Genomic DNA, 17,111 nt, shown 5'->3' on the forward strand with positions numbered 1-17,111 from the left:
AATTTTACTATTTTAGATCTCTAGTGATTATCACCTATATATATGTATATACTAGTATATACATATGTATATGTATGTCTGTTTGCTTTTTGTGTATGTGTATAGCTATCTTCTTTTTTTGGATAAAGGATTGATGGTCAACAACATTATTTGTCGTAAAGATTTATTCTGCCTGTTATTTTCTTTTATTTCTAAAATGTAAGGATAGAGTGAGTTTCCTCATTGTTCTGATCCATCTTGTTAAAATGTCATGCTCCAGGGTAAACTGATTTTTTTATGATCTTCAGAAATTTTTCTACTGACATAATAGAAATGATTATTTATCTCCCCACATGTTCAAATGGCATTAAACTGCTTTAGGGTTACTTGCTTCACAAGACTTAGTATTGATCCACATTTTATAACTGACTAAATAAGAAAAATAGTCTTTACAAAACAGCTAGAAAGATTGCTTTAACTGATGATTTTGTTTTAATAATTTTTAAAATTATTTCAGAGAACTGATAGTGAAAAGGCATGTCTGAGACTGTTTCAAAAGGAAGGACTGCTCTTTAAAAGATTAAGATGGAATTAACTCATTATTTTGGCTATGGATCTTAAAGACTTTTCTATAGATAGGCAGATCTAAGTATATTGCAGGAGAAAAACCTGTTATTGAGGAAATCACTCATAAAATAGTCTAATCTTATTTCTTTAAATTGAACTAAAATATGTTCACTTTGTTAAACACAATGGAATCTCAGACATTTATATTTATACTAGAGGCCCAGTGCACAAAATTCACGCACTCAGGAGGGGGTCCCTCATACTGGCCTGCACCTTCTCGCAGTCTGGGAGCCTTCAGGGGATGTCCGACTGACGACTTAGGCCCGCTTCCTGCAGGGAGCTGGCTTAAGCTGGCAGTCAGACATCCTTAGTGCTGCCACAGAGGCAGGACAGGCTCCTGCCACCGCCGCTGTGCTTGCCAGCAGTGAGCCCGGTTCAGGGCTTCTGGCTGAGCGGTGCTCCCCCTGAGGGAATGCACAGACCATCAGAGGGCAGCTCTTGTGCTGAGCATATGCCCCCGGTGGTCAGTGTACATTATAGTGACCAGTCATTCTGCCATTCGGTCGATTTGCATATTAGCCTTTTATTATATAGGATAGAGGCCTGGTGCATGGGTGGGGTCCCCCGATCAGGGTGGGGGTCCCGCTGGGGGATTGAGCCAGCAGGGGCAAGGGGCTGTGGTCATTCTGGTTGTACTGGTCGTTCTGCTGTTTTGGTCGCTAGGTTTTTACTATATAGGATGTCTATTTCTTATCTAGCTGAAGATCTTTGAATTTGAAGTAAACTGCCCTTTTGGAATATTCTGATATTGCCAGATCCACTATTAGCCTCACTGAGAAACAAGCCATTAACTGCCACAAATAGCTATCCAGGGTAAATATAATTGGTCAGTCATATGTCCCTACACACCTTTCCTACATGTCTACCTGCAATGACTAGTTTTATCACTTCACCTCGATGAAATGCTACAGTTTGGCAGGAAAGGTGACCTTTGAATCTATATTCACCACTGAAATAGGAGACAATTAAACACATTATAAAATATACAAATTAAGGCACAATATTTATAATTTTTAAGAGTAACTTGTATAAAATATCAGAATCTTAATTAGCTGAAACACATAATCAAAAGCTTATGCATGCCATTTGATTTCAGGTCAAAGGTAATATGCTATTTAGATGTCATTATATTTGTTTTTTAGCAGATATACTTTTGGTCCATTACCTGGCAATGCAAAGAATAGGCAAACAATAATTATTTTAGCAGGGAATGAGAAATTTGGCTATATTTGCCTAATAATTTGTGTGTCTTGTTTAAATACACATCTGGAATTGGGAAAGTGGCTCGCTGTTTATCAAGGTAGAAACCAGAGTGAGATCAAAACTTTGCATGGAAAATTACATCGTGACATCATCATAATAGTTATTTATTGAGTGCTTATTCTCCACTAGGCTCTGTGCTAAGTTCTTCACATGAATTATGTACTTTAATTCACAACCATCTTAGAAGGTCATCTTGTTATCAGGTTTCTCTGTTTTAGATATGGAAAAATGTGGCTCAGAAAAAAAAAACAAATTTACAAAGGTCATGAAGCTAATCCATGTGGAGAAGCAGCCAAACTGGTCATTTACATAAAAGACAAGTCGTATTGCCTTTTCCAGTTTTTGAAGTGAGGCCTATTTGATGAACTTAACAATATCTATTCTTGAGAATATAAATTTTATCTTTTAAGAAATGTTTTACAAATGATTATGTGAAGAATACTCATTTTTCAAAAAAGAAATTCTCACTCACATATTTTATATCTTTTTTTTTTATGTAGAGCCTACATGATCTGACCTTTCTTGATATGTTTTGAAACTGTGAGGAACATAATGAGAATGAATACTAAAACTAAAATTATGTAATGTATAATAAACATAAGAGAAATATTTGAAACTAAACTTGAGAGTGGCATAAATGCTAGAGTGAATTGTACCCCGTGTCTAAAAGCTTCTTAACACCAGCTGCTGTTTAAGACCTCTCCTGTTGCAGCCTCTTGTTTATGATGACATGACCTGAAGGAAATCTTTTAGAAAAATAAAATGATGCTGTCCAAAAAAGCCACATTTTTTTAGTTACTGCAAATAAGTAATGAATGTTTGAATTTGGTCAGTTAGCTTTCCCTTATTTAAGTGTTTTTAATCATGGCAACCCCATAACTATACTACTTAGAAATACACTTGAATTAGACTTGAGATGACTGTAATTTTAGTTCTTTTCCAGTGGGGTTACTAAATTCTGAGATTTCATATATAATTAATTTTTTATCTATAGGTTGATCTCTCATATTGAACCTATGAGGGCAATATTGAGTGAGATCCAGAAGGGTCTGATTTCATTTTGAATCTTTCCTTTTATGAGAGGTGATTTTAAGTAATTTACTTAAAATTTTCATACTTTATTTCAGGATACTTATTTGCATGAATCAAAATGAATGTGCACACCCCCGGGATCACGGACAGGGCTGGACGACAATGGTACAGTGAGAGTTAGAGGTGACTTGTTGCACAGAGGAGTCCTTGACGCAGGGACACAGGTCTGTCAGGAATGGTAGGAGAGGCAGGGCGCCCGTTTAGCACCCATCTTTCACATTCTTCCTGAGGCACCACTGAAAGATTAAGGGGTGCTCGTTTCTATGTGGGGGTTGGGGATGGGGTGATGGGTGGTAGAAACGTGTTTTTAAAGCATTTCATTGAAGATAGTTGTGTGGGAGTTTTAACAGCTGGATAACTGATTATTGTATTATTGTTAAAACCACCTTTTACAAACATAAAAATAACTAGTATGTCTCCAGACTTGGTAATTTATAACAAGAAAACAAGGTCATGGAAGCCCAGGAATAGGAAGTGGCTTTGTGCAAATTATATGCCACTGTGGTGGAGTCGATTTGAACACATCATTTCAGTTAAAATCCAGTTCTCTTTTGCTGTAACACATTGTCTCTTCAATGTAGCCCAATATTTATAAAGTAGAATAAGAATACAAAAGAGATTTTGAATGTTCTAACTTGACATCTTTTTATTTCTTTTAAATCATTTTGTAATGACATCTTAATTATGGCGATATTCTGATAAAATAGAGTATTTTAATGCTAGATCTCAGCAAAATTCTTAGCATATTCCAACCTGATAATTTAATAAAGGAATAAACACTGTGTTTGCATAATGCTTTATTTCCTTTTACAATCTATATCTTAAAGACAAAACTTTTAAAAACTTCTCATTTATATCTGTTTCTTTCCCACTAAATGCGATCGATAAAAGTACTAAATTAAACAACACAAGTAAATAACACATATTTAATAATGCCCTGAAATTAAAGTTTCTTTTTCGTTTTAAAAATCTCCTAATTTTTTTCATCACTTGAGCACCTGTTGTCACAAACTTTATATTGTGCATCGTTTCTTTTCTAAACTCTTACAAATTAGTTGTAGGGTAATTTGGCTGGTGCCTCACAAACTATAATAAACTCAGTTACATCATGTTGTTTTTATCCTTCCTGCCCGCTGTTCATTCTCAATGTGAGAAATCATAGCATATCAGTGACAGGAGGTCTGGCTTTCAGGCAGACTTTTGTAATTATTCCCACTGAGGCACTGTCAATAGGATTAAAATACTGAATCTGGATCTGTCTGTCCCAGATGAGGTCAGCACTTCGAGCAGTGGGAGTACTATTTCTATAAGCTGTGCTTTCCCCTTTGCATTATAGAAGCACGGACATTAATAGGACACAAATATTTGAAAGCTCCTATGGAAACAGACTCACTTTGCCTGAATGAAATAAAATGTCCATCTGCAATAAATAAAATAACAGCATTCATTATGTATGTATGTAGATTCTGCAATCATATTAAAGCCCAGAAACTTTCAATTACAGAACAATCCTCTTATAGTTTGTAATTAATAAACTTTTTGCAGCTGTATGACTGTGGCCGGAAACATCTGCAAAGCCTCATATTTTACACACAGACACATACACATAATTACTTCAGAAAAAGTTCAATTGTGCTTAAAATCACAGGTCTGGAAACAGAGTAAGACCTGAGGAAGCTGAATCTAGTTGTATTCAATTAGCTCATGGAAGAAGAATTGAGAGGGTTAGTAAAGAAGGAAACAAGCCCGTTGTCTGGAAAAATGATGTGAATGAAAAATAAGAATATCTAAGATCTATTCAGATATTCACTCAAAACTCATTTTGTATATAATGTATCAAAAATCTCCCCTAAATATAAACTTGGTATTGATAAGAATCTATTTATTTTGTTATTTAATTACTCAGATAAAATTACTACTCCTCAGATAAAAGATAAATTATTATTTATGTGTCTCTAAAATTACCAAATGGGTAAAAAAAGAATCTATTCATTATAGATTTTCCAAATTTTTAAATAATTTATAGTTAACTTATTTTACCTAAATACAGCTTTATAAAAATAGATGAATATAGAATACACTAGAGGCCTGGTCGTGCACTGGTGGGGTCCCTCAGCCTGGCCTATGGGGATGGGGCCAAAATTGGCTCTCCAACATCTCCCGAGGGGTCCCGGATTGCAAGAGGGTGGTTCTTGGGTGACACACCCCGGAATCGGGCTCCCTCCTCTCTGGTTCCGGGTGCATCATCCTAGAACCGCAGCTGCCAAGTCACTGCAGCTGCCACGTCACTGCAGCTCGGCAGCTCCTGTGTTGAGCGTCTGCCCCTTGAAGGTCATTTCGTGTCATAGCTACCGGTTCTATGGTTGAACGGTTGGACGGTCTCTTAGGCTTTTATATATATAGATGTGTTAGACAAAGTAATATATTATCAACAGAAAAATGTAATACATTTTTCTTTGCTTGCTTAAATGTTTAGTTTGAAGTCACATTATTAATAGATTTTATTATATGTGCAGCTTTACTGAAATATAATTCATATGCCCATTAAAGTGAACACTCCAGTGGTTTTTGGTATAGTCATAGAGTTGTACAACTCTCACTGCAAATTAATTTTAGAACATTTTCATCACCTCCAAAAGAAACCCTGTACCCATTAATAGTCACTTGCCATTTATCCTCACTGTTCCAGCCCCTAGCAACCACTAATCTACTTTCTATCTTCTATAGATTTGCTTTTTCTGAATATTTCACATAAATTGAATTATGAAATATATGATCTTTGGTGACTGGGTTTCTTCACCTAGCATAATGTTTTCAAGATTCATCCATGTGTAATGTGTCAGTATTTAAGTCCTTTTGTTGGCTGAATAATACTCCATTGTGTTTGTTTGTTTGTTTGTTATTTGATGGGCATTTGGGTTGTTTATACTTTTTGAGTAATTATGAATAAGTCTGCTATGAATGTTTATATACAAGTTTTTCTGTTGCTTACAGGTTTTCATTTTTCTTGGGTCTATACCTAGGAGTGGAACTATTGGGTAATACTTAACCTTTAAAAGGACTATCAGCCCGTGCTGGTTTGGCTCAATGGATAGAGCATTGGCCTACAGACTGAAGGGTCCCAGGTTCGATTCCAGTCAAGGGCACATGCTTGGATTGCGGGCTCAATCCCCAGTAGGGGGCATGCAGGAGGCAGCTGATCAATGATTCTCTCTCATCATTGATATTTCTATCTCTCCCTTCTCCCTTCCTCTCTCTGAAATCAATAAAAATATATTTTAAAAAAATAAAGGACTATCATTTTTTTTTCCAAAGTGGCTGCAACACTTTACATTTCTAACAGTAATAAGGGTTCTTATTTCTCCATATTTCTACCAACACTTGTTTTATCTGTCGTTTTTTTTATAGCCAATGTACTTGGTATAAGTGTGATTTCATTGTGGTTTTAATTTGCATTTCCCTGATGGCTAATGATGTTGAGCATCTTTTTGAGTGTTTATTGGCCATTTGTATATCTTTCATTGAGAAATATCTACTCAGATTATTTGCATTTTTTGATTGGCTTCTTAATGAATTTTTATTTTTCTTAAAATTCTAACTTTTAGATTTCTCAATATCTCATTTTACCCCCTCATCAATTTTATGGTGGAGGTGTTTTGTTATTATGCATTCTTTAGAGACTTTGATAGTCTGAGAAGAAACCGGGAACCTACAGAATGAGGTTTCTAAACACCTGGAAACCTTTTACAATATAGAAATGTTCAAGCTCCAGGAATTACTCAGGTACTGTGATAGGCCCAAGGCATTAGTATTTTTCCAGGCATTCCGAATGTGCAGTCATGGAGCATAGCTGACTGAGGTAATAGATTATCAGTGCCTTGATGTCCAGTATATCTGATATTAAAATTGGAGCTTAAGATTTCCAAGAAAATAGTCCATTAAAGACCAGAGAATATTTCTTGGCTATAGAACTCTAGAAGTATGTGGATTTTCTGTGATAGGGTCCTTAGGAATATAAGATAAAATATCCCCTAGGTTTACCCTGGTAGGTATTAAACCTAAAGAACCAGGGCAAGTCTGAGTATCTGCACCCTCACTCAAAATGAAGAGATATCCCATTTCACCTAATTGCTTAGCCTAAAGGGTGGACATTTGTCTATGGCTTTTAGGATGGCCTTTATGAATGTTTATTGAGAACACAGAGGCTTTAGACCCCTACCCTGATTGCTCCACAGACTGCCTCCTGGAGGTAGATACTCATAGACCTAGCACCCATTAGTTAAACACTAACACCATTGAAGACAGCTCTAGAATGTGTGAATGTTAGGAGACTTCACTTGAGAATCACAGTGCAAGGATTCAGTATTAATTCCCTTATAGATTTAAATAGCCCTGTGTTTATAGATATTTTGTTGCAGTATTATAACTCTTAAGTAATTAATTTATAAACCCTATTGCCTTTTATGTTCTTTTTAAAGGAATTTAAATTCCAAATATTATTTGAACCAATTTCATATTACATAAGACAACATTATTATTTAAAATAGTTGAAATTAAATATGTTAAATGACATTTCTTTCATTGTAGTAGATACTATAACATCTTGAAATATAGTATACTGTAATATAATTTAGTGGACATATTGAAGTAGATAATAAAGTTACTCTCTAGTAAACAGAAATTACATGTGCTTCCTTAATCCACCCCCCCTTTTTTTTTTGTATTTTTCTACTTAAAGAGCAGACCAAATGAAACTTGCTTAGTATATGAAATCTGATAAGATTATGGTTCTTGGCTCTAGAATAATGAATTTTTATGTTATTTTATTCATTATGGTCCTAAGGGCTGAAAAAATTTCAAAAGAATTAATCTGAGGCCTTTGTGGTAACACTGAAAAAGTACTATTACTAAAATAATAGGTAAAAGATTTTTTTTACAAAAGTAATGAAATGTTGAAAATAAATATTATACATATTTCCAACTTCATCAATATGATGAAACATTACATGAAGGGGTAGTGAACACAGAATACAATATATTGATGATGTATTATAGAACTGTACACCTGAAACCAGTATAATTTTATTAACCAGTGTCACCCCAATAAATTCACTAAAACAGAAAAAATATAAACACACACACAAAAAATACAATGTTCAGTTAAAAAGCAAAAACATCTAAAAGCAGGAAATTAAAATGGTATGTTTTTTATTGTAACTAACTTTACCATAGGCACATACTATACTAATTAAAGTTTGCTTTCAGTTCAAATGCTATTGAACAAATTGAGAAATAAAGTGAAGAAAGAAAAGTTTTAAAACTGCGATTGTATGATTCCTACTAAGTTATTTCTGTATATTTTATAGTTATGTATGAAGTGAATTTGTCTTTGTTTGAGGTCTCAGAAGTCATTTACCCCTAAAAATGTTTTTATTATCACTTTTTAGAAAACGAGCTGCATTCATAGAAGATAAATTGTCTTGATTTCTAGGTAGCCTTTTTGGGAGCATTTTCGAGAACTCATCTGATTCTTCCTATGTGGTTGACTGTCAGATATGTCACTGCACCCCAGTTTCTGTCACTGAGTATTTTACTGAAGTTATTTCATGTAGCAATTTCATCTAAAATTTTAATTTTTAAGAGCATCTGTTACTTTCTTCGCAAACTTTTTAACACCCAATTGCTCACTGTTATCATAAGAGACAGCTTATATTGTTGCACATTCTTGACTTAATACCATAGCTCCAACAATTTTGTACAGTAACTCCCCTTATTTGTGGGGGATACATTCCAAGACGTCCAGTGGAGGCCTGAAACCATGAATAGTACCTCACACTATATATACTATGTTTTTTTTCCTTTACATACTTACCTATAATAAAACTTAATTTATAAATTAGGCACAGTAGATTGACAATAATCTACATAATAAAAGCCCAATGACCGTTATGGCGGAACGACCAGAATGACCGGTCACTATGATGCACACTGACCACCAGGGGGCAGATGCTCAACGCAGGAGCTGCCCTTTGGTGGTCAGTGCGCTCCCATAGCGGGCGTGTCGCTCAGCCAGAAGCCAGGCTCACTGCTGGTGAGCGCAACGGTGGTGGCAGGAGCCTCACCCACCTCCGTGGCAGTGCTAAGGAGCAGCAAGCCAAGTGGTAAGGAGCGAGCAGGTTAGGAACGAGGAGTCCCGGATTGTGAGAGGGATCTTGGATTGCGAGAGGGCACAGGCCGGGCTGAGGGGCCCCCTCCTCCCACACGAATTTCGTGCATAGGGTCTCTAGTAACTTATAATAAAACTAGAGACCCTATGCACGAAATATGTGCAAGAGTAGGCCTTCCTTCCCCTGGCTGCCGGCACCGGCTTCCCTCTGGCACCCAGGACCCGGACTTTCCTCTGGCCACTGGCAGGCACTCAGGACCCGGGTTTCCCTTTCAGATTTGTCTGGAAGGACGGAGGAACGTCCAGAAGGACGTCTGGTCTAATTAGCATATTATGCTTTTATTATTATAGATAATAATTATAACAATGTACTATAATAAAAGTAATGTGAATGTGGATTCTCTCTCCTAAAGTCCTGTTGTGCTATACTCCTCCTCCTTCTTGTGATGTTGTGAGATGATACAATGATGAAATGAGGTGAGGTGAATGGAGTAGGCGATGTGACATTGGTTAGGCGACTATTGACCTTTGACAATACATCAGGAGGAGAATCATCTACTTTGGGTGATTCTGGATCATGGAGCCATGCCAATTGACCATGGGTAACTGAAACTACAGAAAGCGAAACCATGGATAAGGGAGGACTCCTGTACTTCTTTTTAATAAGTCTAAATTAATAGTTTCCATAGAGGTTAAGTAAAAACTGTCCTGTTACAACTCATTATTTTCAATATTAACTGAACTGAAACAAAATAGTACTTCAAAGAAAAAATGTTAAGACTTCTATGACCACATTTTCCAATATAGTTTCTATTATTATCCATTTAATAATAGCCATGCATGTTCTCCATAATTTTGCAGGAATTGTCAGTGACAAAATTCATAATGAAATTGAGAATACCAATTTAATATCTCTTCTGTAGGTATGTTAGGATATTATTTCATAGTTTTGTAAGTTAAAAATGGCTTTAAATTAGTAAAGGGGTATAAATTAAAGAAATAGGGACACATTGAAAATAAATTTTTAGGGTTGCTAAAGCCCTTGAGAGCCATTGAATAAGTGCCAAACTCTGGTTCCTTCAGCAGTCGACACTGGTGGAATAGCATGATTTCATATCAGTGGGCCTGCGTTCTAAATCCAGTTTTAACCTAGACAAATGGAATTATTTGAAGAACTCAGGTTACTTTTGCTTCAAATCTTTTTTCCCATCTGTTAAAGTGGTGACAGAATTTAATGTAAATTTGAAAGTTGAATGATAAGAATTTTACAGTTTTCTACCCTATATATTCTATAAATCATGTATGTTGAGAGAAAAAAAGTGTACCTCCTTGTTAATGAGGAAAACAGGAATAAGCCTTTCTTTAGAGGTTTTTATTTGCAATTGGAGCATGGGAATTCGAGGGATTCCACTAGGTAGTTTGCTGCCTAGTAACTCTGGAAGACTTACCTTGTAGATGTTAAATCATGTTGCCACTGTGTTCCCATCTCCCTGCTTCCTAACCTCCTCTCCCTGTAAAACCTACGTAAATATGCACATGATATCATCAAAGACTCAACATACACATTCTCTCCCTCCCTCCCTTCCTTCATTTTATGGATGGTATATCTGGATGTTGAATTACAAATAATACTTAGAGCAAGAAACAGTGAATACTTAAAGAAAGGCTAAGAAATTCATGCTCAGTTCTTTAACTTAGCAGTTCACCTTTCTTTTATGTGTCAAGATCTTATCTTTATAAACATTTTTAAGTGTTATATTTTTATATTATTTTGTAATCAATTTTATTGTTCTCTCTGTGCCTTAGATTTGTAGTTATTGCTACTGAGAACATGTGAAGGTACATTAAGCTTCTTTGTTTATTTAATATGTGTTATGTGTGTTTTCCTCGTCTATGAATTGAGGAAGCCAACCAAAGGCAGACTGGCTTTTGAGCTCAGGAGTGTATGGTATATTTACAAAGAGTTGATTGTAGTTCTGTTACTGTATCTAACACTTATCTTTCACAATATAACAGATATTTAAGTTTCTAAGTTATCTAAAATACCCATCTTGTTCATGTAAAAGAGGCTTATTTTCTTGAAACTCAGAAGGTGATTTTGAACTCTCAAATGTATCAAAATCATGAGTTAAAAAATTAGCATGTGAACAAAAATAGAGAATAATTCACCTTTTTTTTTTTGAGAATATACCTTCTTGATAAAACAAGATTGTTTTTCCCACCAAATAATGAAAATGTGATTCAGTTACTGAATAATGCCCAAGTTAAGAACATTAAATAAACTTAAATATAAATGTAGGTTAAATATTAACTAATCTTTATAGATATGATTTATTAATTTCTATTAAATTTGAAGGTCACTAAAGCTTAAAAAGATATTCATTTAAAAATATGAAGGATACATTGAATTTATTTAATATGTTCAATGTATAATACCATCTGTTAATAAAAATTGTTGAGATAATATAATTTTAGTTTGCTAAATTTTAATTGAAAATATAGAAAATATCCAGTGATAGTAAATGGTTTAAGGGTACTTGATTTAATAATAAATAGGATGTAAGTGAGTAAAAGCAACTTCAGTAGGAGGTGATAGCGATGTTTTCTGTACTTATCTAATCATTGCTGAGAGCATTTGCTGTGTTAGTGTGACTATACCCTAAGCTTCTCTCAGCAGGGGAGAAACAGTCCTCAGTCTGTTTACAGTTGATGGCTTTCTCCTTAATTCTGATGGAATAGGTGTCTCCTATTTACAAGATTTCATTATTTTTAGTAACAAGGGAGTTCACTTAGTGGAAAGCAACCTGTTAAATTGTTTTAAGTTCAACTGGTTGAAGTTATATTTTGAAGTTTCCTGAAAATTGGAAGGGAATAAATTTCTATCATTTTCAGATGAAAAATTTTACACCGTTGTTTCTAGTAGATGATTAAACTTATTTTTTATATTTTTCATTATAATTCAAATTAACACAAAATGTTAATTTATAGCTATATTTTTAAAAATATATTTTTAATGATTTCAGAGAGGAAGGGAGAGGGAGAGAGAAATAGAAACATCAGTGATGAGAGAGAATCATTTATTGGCTGCCTCCTGCATACCCCCTATTGGGGATTGAGCCTGCAAACCAGGCATGTGCTCTTGACAGGAATCAAACCAGGGACGCCTCAGTCTGTGGGCCGACACTCTATCCAGTGAGCCAAACTGGACAGGGCTACAGCTATATTTGATGAAGAAAACATAACTTTTTGAGTGTGTTAATGCAGTTTAACAAACAAGTTAATTCTATTGAAATTGACATTACCCTTATTTAAATATTTTAAGACTAGAGACCCAGTGCACGAAATTCATGCACGGGGGAGGGGGGGATGTGTGTCCCTCAACTCAGCCTGCACCCTCTCCAATCTGGGACCCCTCAAGGGATGCCCGACTGCCTGTTTAGGCCCGATCCCAGTAGGATCGGGCCTAAACGGGCAGTTGGACATCCCTCTCACAATCCAGGACTGCTGGCTCCCAACCACTCGCCTGCCTGCCTGCCTGATTGCCCCTAACTGCTTATGCCTGCCAGCCTGATCATCCCCTAACCACTCCTCTGCCAGCCTGATAGATGCCTAACTGCTCCCCTGCCAGCCTGATTGCCCCTAACTGCCCTCCCCTACCGGCCTGGTCACCCCTAACTGCCCTCCCCTGCCAGCCTGGTCACCCCTAACTGCCCTCCCCTGCAGGCCTGGTTTCCCCCAATTGCCCTCCCCTGCAGGCCTGCCCTCCCAACTGCCTTCCCCTGCAGGCATGGTTGCCCCCAACTGCCCTCCCCTGGAGGCCTGGTCTCCCCCAACTGCCCTCCCCTGCAGAGTTGATCACCTCCAACTGCCCTCCCTTTGCAGGCCTGGTCCCTCTCAACTGCCCTCCCTTGCAGGCCGGGTGCCTCCCAACTGCCCTCACCTGCTGGCCATCTTGTGGCGGCCATATTGTGTCCACATGGGGGCAGCCATCTTTGACCACATGGGGGCAGCCATCTTGTGTGTTGGAGTGATGGTCAATTTGCATATTACCCTTTTATTAGATAGGATTTTGTCTAAATAAATTAAGCTTATGTTTAGTTTGGGGCTCTTGACTTTGAACTGATGCCAACTATAGGTACAAGTTTGCTGTATCATTTGATTTTTATTATTTTGTCTTAAAATGTAGTATCATAAAATATGGTTATTGATATATACTAACATGAAATCTACTGTATATATATATATAAAAGCCAAATGACCTGAACAACTGGAACAACTGGTCAGTATGACAAGCACTGCAGCTAGCCAACCGGCCCGAAGGGGGCAGGGCCAGCTGGCCAACCTCCCACGGCCCCTCCCTTTGGCTTGCCTGGCCCCCGATCAGCCCCAATTGGGGCAGGCCAGCCAGACCGCACCCATTCACAAATTCGTGCACTGGGCCTCTAGTGTTATCATAAACAGCTTGTTTTTCACAAATCATATTTCATACTTTATTCTTTGCAAAATATTACTGAAATTGAAAAAAGGTCTACTTGCTCTCATGTTTCTATTTTCACTTTCTTTTTTATACCCAGCCTGTGGCCGCGGGTTCTACAAATCTTCCTCTCAAGATCTTCAGTGCTCTCGTTGCCCGACTCACAGTTTTTCTGATAAAGAAGGTTCTTCAAGATGTGAATGTGAGGATGGGTATTATAGGGCTCCATCTGACCCACCATATGTTGCGTGCACAAGTAAGTTCATAGTAGTAAAGTTACAAAAGGACTTTCAGATTCCTTCCTGTCATTGAAATAGGCATAGAATTTGTGAATACATTCACAAATCTTAATTATTATTAAGTATTTAAAATTTGTTCATAAACCTCTAAGGCTAAACAATAACGTAAAATACATCTTACTTCAACTTCAATGTAATTTTTATGTTTTCAAAATCAAGATGCATTTTAATAATACTTTTCACATCTATTTAACAGGAATCATAAAATGTAAAAAGTTATTTATTTGAGTCTTACATGTGTATGAAATGCGATTAAAAAGTAATGGTTTGCAAATTAAAATTCCATCACTAAACTGAACAAATCTCACATCTTGGTGCTTCAATTAATGAGTGCTTGAGAGACCCAAATCCAAACCAAATTCCAGACAGTCCTATAAATCATTCTTGAGCACATTAAAAATGAATAGATGTATTCTCTGTTATATGCTTAAAAAGGAAACTATTTTTAAACAACTTCACAACTGTTTTTTTTAGGTGCATTAACTGTTCTTCTTTAATTGCTTGGAAGTAAAGTAGCTAAAGACCGTGGCAAAAGTACAAAGACAGTTGTTATCCTGTTTTCATTTTGACATATTAAATGGAAAATAAATAAAGCCTCTTGCCAAGTGAATTCAAGGAGGCTTTTATATGGCTTCTCTAGGAAAGGTAATGAAATGTTTATGTGAAAGAAAGCATTGCGACTAGTTTTCTGTATGGTAATTCAGCCGCCAGCTTAATGCACCACGTGGACCTTCGGTGCATTTTGTTTGCTTTTTTTTTCTTCTGTTTTTGTTTATTTATTTATTTTTGGTTTCTGAAGGGCCTCCATCTGCACCACAGAACCTCATTTTCAACATCAATCAAACCACAGTAAGTTTGGAATGGAGTCCTCCTGCAGACAATGGGGGAAGAAACGATGTGACCTACAGAATATTGTGTAAGCGGTGCAGTTGGGAGCAGGGCGAGTGTGTTCCTTGTGGGAGTAACATTGGATACATGCCCCAGCAGACTGGATTAGAGGACAACTATGTCACCGTCATGGACCTGCTAGCCCACGCGAATTACACTTTTGAAGTTGAAGCTGTAAATGGAGTTTCTGACTTAAGCCGATCCCAGAGGCTCTTTGCCGCTGTCAGTATCACCACTGGTCAAGCAGGTATGTTTTTTCGTTTGCCTTTACTAAGTGAATAATGTGCCTACAGAAGTGAGGTGTCTCACTTGACTATTTCCTTAACTTGGCTACACAGAACTCAATTATTCCAGCCTGTTGATTATTCGCACCTCTAGCTTGTCTTTGTTATTTCTCCTGTTGCCTGTTAAACCATTACTAGACTCATTAACATCTCCTCCAGAGATCTGGCAGGAGAAATAAAAGGGATAAATTGTAAACCAGTTAAGACTGCTCTTAGACTAGAAAGTCTGTTGAAAGATCTAGAGGAGGAGAGTGGATATATTGGATAAAATGAAATGCAGAATATTACTTGCATTTTTACCTTTTTGTGTGATGTGTGCTCATGATCAAAATCTACCTGAGAATTAAGAATAATGAAAGAGTTGGCTGCACTGTCTCACATAGTGTTAATCAATTTTTTACCAGAGAGAATGTGTTATTTACACTATGTGGCAAGTCTGAATTAAAGTTTGCATAAGGGAATTTTAAGTTCATCAGATCTGTGATGATATAATGTTTATAATGTTGAATTACATACTTGGGAGGTCTCATGACAATTTCAGAAGAAATGAATTAGGATATATAATAACCATGATTATGAACTTGTAATTTAGCTTAAAAGCAGTTTTCACTTAGTTCCTTACTCGCATTTGAGATGCCCTATTCAGTCATTCTCCGCATTGCTACGTATGTTTTAGAAAGTACAAATTGGGAAGGAAGTTTCATGAATTGGAGATTTTCTGAACCTTCAGAAAAATATTATTACTGAAGAAAGTTTTAGAAATTGAGGGCTTTCTCAATCTTTTGAAAATTCTTGCTGCTGAAGGGAGATGCTATGTAGTAGATGTAGCCAAGTGTTATGTCATCATCATTAATAAAACTGGACCTACACTGGAGCCCGGAGTTGTGTGAGCATCATAATCAAGGTCTTCTTGATTTTTGGCTGACTGTCAAAAACCAGTATTAGCCCAAATTCCTGGACATAGACTAATCTATTCTTCATTTCTATGCCAATTTTAGCAAAGTTACCTATTTAAATGATATCTGCAGAATGAAAACTATGCATATGGTCTTCTGCTTACCATTCTGAAGAAAGTAGTAGGTTCTTATTCTAAAGGTTTCTCTTTGATATTTAAAAGGCTATTGCAAATCAGATCTCCCCTGTAAAATTAGAAGTCTGGAGGTAAAATAACCTAGAGACTTTTAAATCTTCAAACATTAGACCAAAGCAATAACTGATTTCACTGATATTTGCATTGATGTAATGTATTTACCCTACACTATGTACTAGTCTTAAAATGCTGCTGCTGTTACATATTTTTGTTGGTGTTGCTTTATATTGAAATTTGTCATCATAGCTCTACAGTGAGTGTTTTTTGAGACACTAGGTTGTCCTAGCCGGTTTGGATCCGTGGATAGAGTGTTGACTCACAGATAGAATGGTCTCGGGTTTGATTTCAGCCAAGGCCACATACCTCAGTTGCAGGCCTGATCCCTGGTCTTGGCCCTGGTTAGGATGAGTGCTAGAGGTAACCAATCAATGTGTCTCTCTCACATTGATGTTTCTCTCTGTCTCTACCCCTCTCTCTAAAAATCAGTGGAAAAATATCCTAGGGTGAGGCTTAACAACGACAAAAATCTTTACGTTTATGATTGTGACACTGGCACTATCTTTGGAGTCATTAATAGGACTCTGAGGTCTACTGAGCTAGAATAACTGCTGCATTCCTGCTGATATCAACTATGTAAAGGAACATTTAAAATTATTTTTTAATACAACATACAGATGCTGAACTTATACCCCAATTAGAGTTTGCCAATTAGGTTGCATTTGGAATCTGTTTTTTTGCTCTTTCAATGTCGGTATTAAATTTTTCAAATTTATACTACACCAGCTAAGTGGGTCATAGATTTTCCATAAATTTTCAAATCAAATATCTCACAGTAGTAAAGTGGCTTTAGGCATTGATTCTCTTCTGGTTAAAAGCAAACTAGTTTTGTTTGTTTTTTGGGGAGCAGGTAATTTAAATGTGCAAAAATTAGATTGTGATGGTTGCACAA

The 17,111-nt window shown here is 36.5% G+C and overlaps 1 protein-coding gene across 5 annotated transcripts in view; it reads left to right on the forward strand.

Annotated features, from left to right (window-relative positions):
* EPHA7 (EPH receptor A7) overlaps positions 1 to 17,111 on the forward strand; it is a 170,887-nt gene that overhangs the window by 37,311 nt on the left and 116,465 nt on the right. For 4 of the 5 annotated variants that reach the window (XM_079781423.1, XM_079781424.1, XM_079781425.1 and 1 more), the window contains exons 2-3: positions 13,702 to 13,857; positions 14,700 to 15,035. In XM_079781423.1, coding sequence (XP_079637549.1) covers positions 13,702 to 13,857; positions 14,700 to 15,035 — 492 coding nt within the window. The remainder of the gene's footprint in view (positions 1 to 13,701; positions 13,858 to 14,699; positions 15,036 to 17,111) is intronic. The other variant, XM_079781426.1, reaches the window with a different exon arrangement.

Source organism: Cnephaeus nilssonii (genome assembly GCF_951640355.1).
Source record: "Cnephaeus nilssonii genome assembly, chromosome: 9".
In the NCBI taxonomy this organism is placed as follows: domain Eukaryota; kingdom Metazoa; phylum Chordata; class Mammalia; order Chiroptera; family Vespertilionidae; genus Cnephaeus; species Cnephaeus nilssonii.